The sequence below is a fragment of the Oratosquilla oratoria genome, chromosome 4 (genome assembly GCF_046742065.1).
Source record: "Oratosquilla oratoria isolate Oo_2021 chromosome 4, ASM4674206v1, whole genome shotgun sequence".
NCBI classification, from domain to species: Eukaryota; Metazoa; Arthropoda; class Malacostraca; order Stomatopoda; family Squillidae; genus Oratosquilla; species Oratosquilla oratoria.
This window is the reverse complement of record NC_134780.1, coordinates 56,390,229-56,396,636: the sequence shown is the minus strand read 5'-3', so window position 1 is coordinate 56,396,636 and position 6,408 is coordinate 56,390,229. Positions and strand designations below refer to the sequence as shown.

Sequence of the window (6,408 nt, the reverse complement as noted above, 5' to 3'; positions counted from 1 at the left end):
GAAGTGAAAGACACTACAGGAGATTGTGACCATCATAGGTTAAGTGTTCTGCAGTGATCCCTCTAAAATAACATTTCCCAGCCTTTTCTTAACCTAGCACCCCCTGTAGTCAGGTCTAAGCAGTCCAGCATCCCCTAATTAATTTCTTATTACTAGAAGGATAAAAGAAAACGTATGTATGCATCGCTTCCCAACAACCCCCTAGAATTAATTTCAGCACCCCTAGGTTGGGAAACGCTGGAGTTTACATGACTGGAGCTCAGGTCGAGATGTAGTTTAATTTCATCATTATGAGTGTATAGGGAAAGATGTGCAGGGAAGTAAATCGTCTTTGAACAAGGGAGAAATAACAGGAGATAGAACAGAACTCTGAGACGCCAGAGTTTATAGTCATAGAAGAAGAGTGGTGACCGCCTGCAACAGCAGCTACAAAACGGTCAGAGAAAATCAGGAAGGAGGGAGAACTACTGTATAATAGTAGATTTAAAAATGCCACTGTGTGTTTGTGTATTCTTTTGTTGAAACTAAGCCAATCCAATGAAAACACAATGGCATAAAGTTCCCAAGAGAAAGAAAAAAATCTTATCACTAGGCCTCAGTGACGTGGAAACGTGTAGCCACGAAATAAAAACTGCTTGTGTGCGTCCTCTTGCTGTAAGGACTCACAGCAGCTCTGACTCTCGGTCCGAAATGAAGTCCTTGTTCATCACTGCGCCCGGCGTCGTCGTCGTCGGCGTCGTCTTGGTAGCGCTGCAGTTGAGGGAAGTAACGGGTGAGCAAAGTTATCTCAATTTCCTCGAAACAATCGATGTAACTATACCGTAAGCACAAGTCACCGCAGACGAATGCACAGATTTGACTGTTTCATCGGAGGCGCTAATATCAGATTGCACATAATTAATACTAAACACTACCTTACGCGTGACGGAAAAGAGTTAAAGTGGCAGCACACTCGGCATTTCTCGCTAGCATGCTACTTGCTTTTGCTACTTCGTTTTAGCATAAATGACTGGTTAAAATCTCTTGCTTTTCAAATTTCAAATGTCAAATTACTCTTGTGCCATAATGTGAGAAGCTGAATGACGAATTAAGAGAATTAGACCTATACGAATATGTTGAAATTTTCTTGCGAAAGTCTAATAGACGTTTTCACTGACATTTTGTATCAGTGTAACTTTATAAACAAAATAAGAATTGCATTGAATAAGGATGCGAAGCTCCTTATGGTCTTTCTACGCGTAAATATTAGTGGTTCATTGTAGACTTTGTCATCCCCATTTTCTTCTCCACAGCCTTGTGCTCGCCGGGTTTCGACAAAGTATACGACAGCTGCTACCACACCGGGATCAAATTGAACTTCCAGAGTTGCTTAGACTACTGTGCTACTCTGAACACAGGCATGGCAAGCCTTGAGTCGTGTTCCGAACACGAATCCCTGGCCGACTACCTTCTCCTAAACACCAATGAAGGTAGGTGGCTCTGTCTGAATTTTAGCAAGTTCGCATCACTACCAAACTCCTGTAATCATCCCGAAGTTAATTCTGATAATGCATAGATCCTGCTAATATATAACTTTCTGTTCCACAACATTGGTGTCCCAACACTTGTCGAAGTGTTAGATAGGAGTCTAGAAGTATGTACAAAGATACACGAAATACTCTGCAACGAAAGTTGCATTTGCATGATGAAATTCAGAGTCCACATATATTCAAAGATTTGTACTTTTACCGGCGAGTGTGCTATCATTTTAGATGCATTTTTACGAATGCATGTCACACATAATCACCCACAGAAAATGGTCTCACACGAAAAATCATCCAAGACCTTGATGTATGTACATGTGGACTTAAAAAAGTGTCTGTTAAACATATGAAAATTGCACCTTCCCCCCCCCCAGCAATGCTGAGGTGCAATTTTTACGCTGTTTAAATAGGAAGAAGTGAAAGGAACGAGTGTGATTCGAGTGAACGAGGTAAAACTGTCCCTGTTTTATATCTAACCACTTAACTTTGAGCGTACAACTTGAGCAAATGTGCAGTATATTTGCATGCGAAGAACAAGCACACACACACACACACATATATGTGTGTGTTTTTATTGTCTATTTAATCCAAAAGTATACTACCGTCGTATTTTTTCACATACATCTACCTTACTATTTCAGCTAATATTATGGTAGGTGGCGTGCTTGACGTAAAGACCAAGCAGTGGTCTTGGGTGAGCGGATCACCACTTCCCCTGGGCCCACCCCAGTGGGCATACGGGCACCCCGGCCAAGACCAAACTAGCCTCATAATGGTCAGAAAGGACAATTACAAGTTCTACGAGGCGAGCCCAACCAGCACGCACATGTGCCTTTGCGAAGAACCCTTCGCCAGAGGAGAAGAGGGACATTCCCGCCAGGACGAGCAGAGGGCGTCACAGGAGTCGCAGAAGGTTTCGAAGTGTCCAAAGCCTTTCCACGATCTTCAAGGGATCTGTATCCTTTTCCACGAAGAAAAGGCAAGTACAATCTGTATATATTGAACTCCATCAATCTTTGGGCCTTTCCTTGAGTTAGAGCGAATAGAGTAAAACATGTCACCAGCTGGAAAGCACTCATCGACATGAACACTCGGTTATGTTTACACTTACATGGGTAACGGTCGCTCCAATTGTGGGGACAAACACCTTTTTGATTACGGGATTATAATCATAAACACTGATATTTTCAACGTGCCATTACCGGTATCGATGCACGGTCAATAATGTAGTGAATTTTATCGCTTAATGGGATTTTTTTTACAGGCCTTATGAATTCTCATGTTGAGTTTTGGCCGCGATAATAACTCCCTGCAATATCCGTTTAGACGAAAATAAGGCCTTCTCAGGTTTTTAGGATCGAATAACACTTTGTATGTTTTGTTCTTTCTAACACCAAATGATTTTACTCCTCTGAGAGGTAGGACGCCAGCGAACTAATGACGGGTACCTGCTCGAGGTGGTTGCAGGGGACAGACGTCAGAGAGGATCCTCACTTTGTCTGTTCCCAGACCACAGAGTGTCGGCACCCAGTCTTCGGAATGCTACCAAAATCGTTCTTTCGCGGTCTACTTCCAGTATCTGTTATTCATTTTTTTTTTTTTTTATCTTTTTTTTCACGTACGAGTAGCACTTTTAGTTAAAAACACAGCTAATTTTATTACCAACAATTCGATTAAGCAAGAGGAAAGTACGGAATCTATTTGGATGGAGATTATATGCAAGAATAAGAAATATGTTATTGGCGTCCTATACAGACCTCCTAACTATAGAAACACTGACAGGGAAATTTTCGGGAAATCAGGAAGTGGTTTTTTTTTTTTTTTAGAAGAGGTGACCGTGCGCGGCTGCCGTGGGGCCACGGGTGAATAGTCAGAGGTATTTAAGAAAACAGTTGAAGTGGATGTAAAGAATTTGGCTTAACCCTCGTAGAACGTCAAAGGGGGGGGAGTGTCTCTCGGACGAATAAAATCGTTCATTTGGACTCAGCAGTGGATAGGACTTTGTCCTGGCCTGCTCTCCATGTTTTCTATTTATTTATTCATTTATTTACTTATTTATTTATTATTTTTTCACTTTTTATTAATCTATTTACTCATATATTTCTGTATGTATATATTAATTATTTTATATTTATCTATTTGTTCTTATTTATTTTTATTTATCTATTTATTCATTTATTCATCTATTCATTTATTTGTTCCTAATTGTTTTTATTCACTTATTTACTTATTTATCTATTCATATATTCACCTGTCTACTGTTTCAGGCTACCTGGGCGAGCGCACGAGAGTACTGCAGGAACAATGGAGGTGACCTTGCTGCCATTACTACCTGTGAGGAACACGCCAAAATCGTCAGGAGGATAAAAGCTCTAGGTGAGTGCGACTGACTCCAAAAAAAAAAAAAGAAAAAAAACTAAAAAAAACTCCATAAGACTACAAAAATAACTGAGCAAGTGGATCTGCCCCACATCTATCATATCTCTAACTTCCTTCCATTTCATTCTTTCCTTCCACTAAATCCCCAAATCTCCCCCTCCCTCCCTCTCCCCCATCTTATCTATCCTGCCCTCTATTATATACGGACTCCTCTCAAAACCGAAAGGGTACCACCCAAATGAATGAAATTGCCGGGCACCAGCCAGCTTGAAGTAACCTGTAGACTTGTCAGTACAGAAAGGATTGGTCCATTCTGAAGTGACGTCATTTGATTGTGTTTAAGGAGTTATCACACTGGGCTTCCACGGGCTTCACCAGCGCCGACAGTTCAGAGTTCGTTTAAGTAAAATACGATTTTAGTTACAATATTTCATTTTTCAAATATCCAAATGTCAAATAATTAATCTTTCCGTCATGTATAGCAAAGATGAATGATGGTCTAAGAGATTGTAAACATATACCAATGTCAGACATACTGTTGAATTTTTCTAAGAGAAGTCTAAATTTCTGTAAGCTAAGTTATAATCTAGTTATTCAAACGGAGGTTGGAGGTAGGATGTAGGAGGAAAAATAGTCCGTTGTGATAATCCCTATACTCTGCGCTGTTTTTGTTAGTCGATTAAAGTCAGTTGAGGGGAACCGTTTCACCTCGTGTCTTATGTCTGGCTCCAGGTATGAACATATGCATGCATGAGACTTGTTAATACACTGTCGGAGAATAAGGAAAACATAAGATCCGTATATTTCGACCAATATCTATGGTCCTCTTCACCTTCTAAAGAGGACCACAGTGGTTTAACAAGTCTCATTTTACAAATGTGCTACGACATTATATTATCCAAATATGCATACATATAGATACGCTTTGCCGAAGCAGAATGTATAAGCACAGTTCATCAAATGATCTTTACTCTCTCTGATTTTCCTCACAGAGAAAACCGACGGCTCCTACTGGGTGGGAGCGAAAGGAGCCCTCAGCTTCTACGAGTGGGTGACGGGCGAGCCGGTGAAGTTGGGGCCTTCCCTGTGGCAGCCCGGCTTTCCTAAACTAGCTGACGGCTGTGTCGAACTCTTCTACGGAAACGACTTTTATGCAAGGGACCTGAAATGCTCCGAGGTCTCCTATGCAGTGTGCCAGTACTTCCCACCTGAAGAGTAAATGCTATCAGCGTTTGAACAGGGTGCACGCACAAGTACTGTTCCGACGGTGCCTGGTGGACCTTGTGTTGTAGGCCGGCGAGTTCCTTAGGTCATTTTTCGTATATCCTACAGTGATGCTGACTGAACCATGTCAAGCGTCTCAAGATACCTGGATACTAATGTGTCCATGACATACCTGAGATTAGGAAAACATGTGAAGACACCAAGAGCCACAGTATTTGTTGGTGGCCACACAGTCAAGAAAAAATAGATAAAAAAAGAACACACACACACACACACACACACACACACACACACACACACACACACACACACACACACACATATATATATATATATATATATATATATATATATATATATATCATGGGCCGTTTTTGGAGCACTACTCAGTGGCAGTGTGTTCTCATTTTGGCATATACATGTTATGTAATTACTCGGGGCATGGGATATTTCCAAATATGGATATTAGACATTGGAAGATGACTTGGAGAAGCGCTAACCCTCATTTGAGCTTCCTCACTGACTTTGGCGGCGGCGATATCGCCATCTGGTCTCAAAATCATATTCAGTTTTGATATTCTACCAAGTCTTCTATACATACTGTACACACACACACACACACACACACACACACACACACACACATACACATGTATATATATATTGTTGAGACATTGTAACAAGTTGAAGTGGGTGAGAAGAAGAAAGACTGGAGTCTTAATCCGAGTTTATTCTTGACTAGTTTCGCTACAAGCTTTTTCAGAATGATAGTGCTACATTACAGATAAATTTGTTGGAGTGGTAGTGGACATGATGATGAAAAACTGGACATTAAAAAAAGAGAGTATAGTAATGGTAAAAAAAAAATATATATTGAGAGATGTCAACATGGTGGGACCAAGTGTCAAAAACCGAAGTATCTATCTTGGGACAAAATCTACCTCCAGAGGAACTGTCCCTAAGACAAAAGATTCTAGGGATAAGAGAACACAAAACAAAATATAAACAAATAAAATATAATAAGACATTATAGAATGAAATTAGACGAAATACAACAAAATAAATTTAATAAAATTTCTTTTGATATGCTTGATTTAATTTCGAGAATGTCATCTTTGAAAAAATATAAATAAAAACTGTAGTGAATGAACTTTCATTTCGGCAATATATGTCTGTATATATCTATATATATATATATATATATATATATATATATATATATATATATATATATATATATATATATATATATATATATAAGAGGAGTAGAGGGAAACACACA

General features: G+C 39.7%; 1 protein-coding gene across 1 annotated transcript; it reads left to right on the top strand.

The window, feature by feature from the left end:
- The first annotated feature begins 614 nt into the window (after nucleotides 1-614).
- LOC143024869 (macrophage mannose receptor 1-like) lies at nucleotides 615-5,769 on the top strand. Its single transcript, XM_076184205.1, has 5 exons — nucleotides 615-772; nucleotides 1,293-1,469; nucleotides 2,165-2,502; nucleotides 3,791-3,899; nucleotides 4,895-5,769. Exons 1-5 carry the CDS (start codon nucleotides 691-693, stop codon nucleotides 5,119-5,121), a joined length of 933 nt encoding a protein of 310 aa, XP_076040320.1. The 5' UTR covers nucleotides 615-690; the 3' UTR covers nucleotides 5,122-5,769.
- Nucleotides 5,770-6,408: the final 639 nt, after the last annotated feature.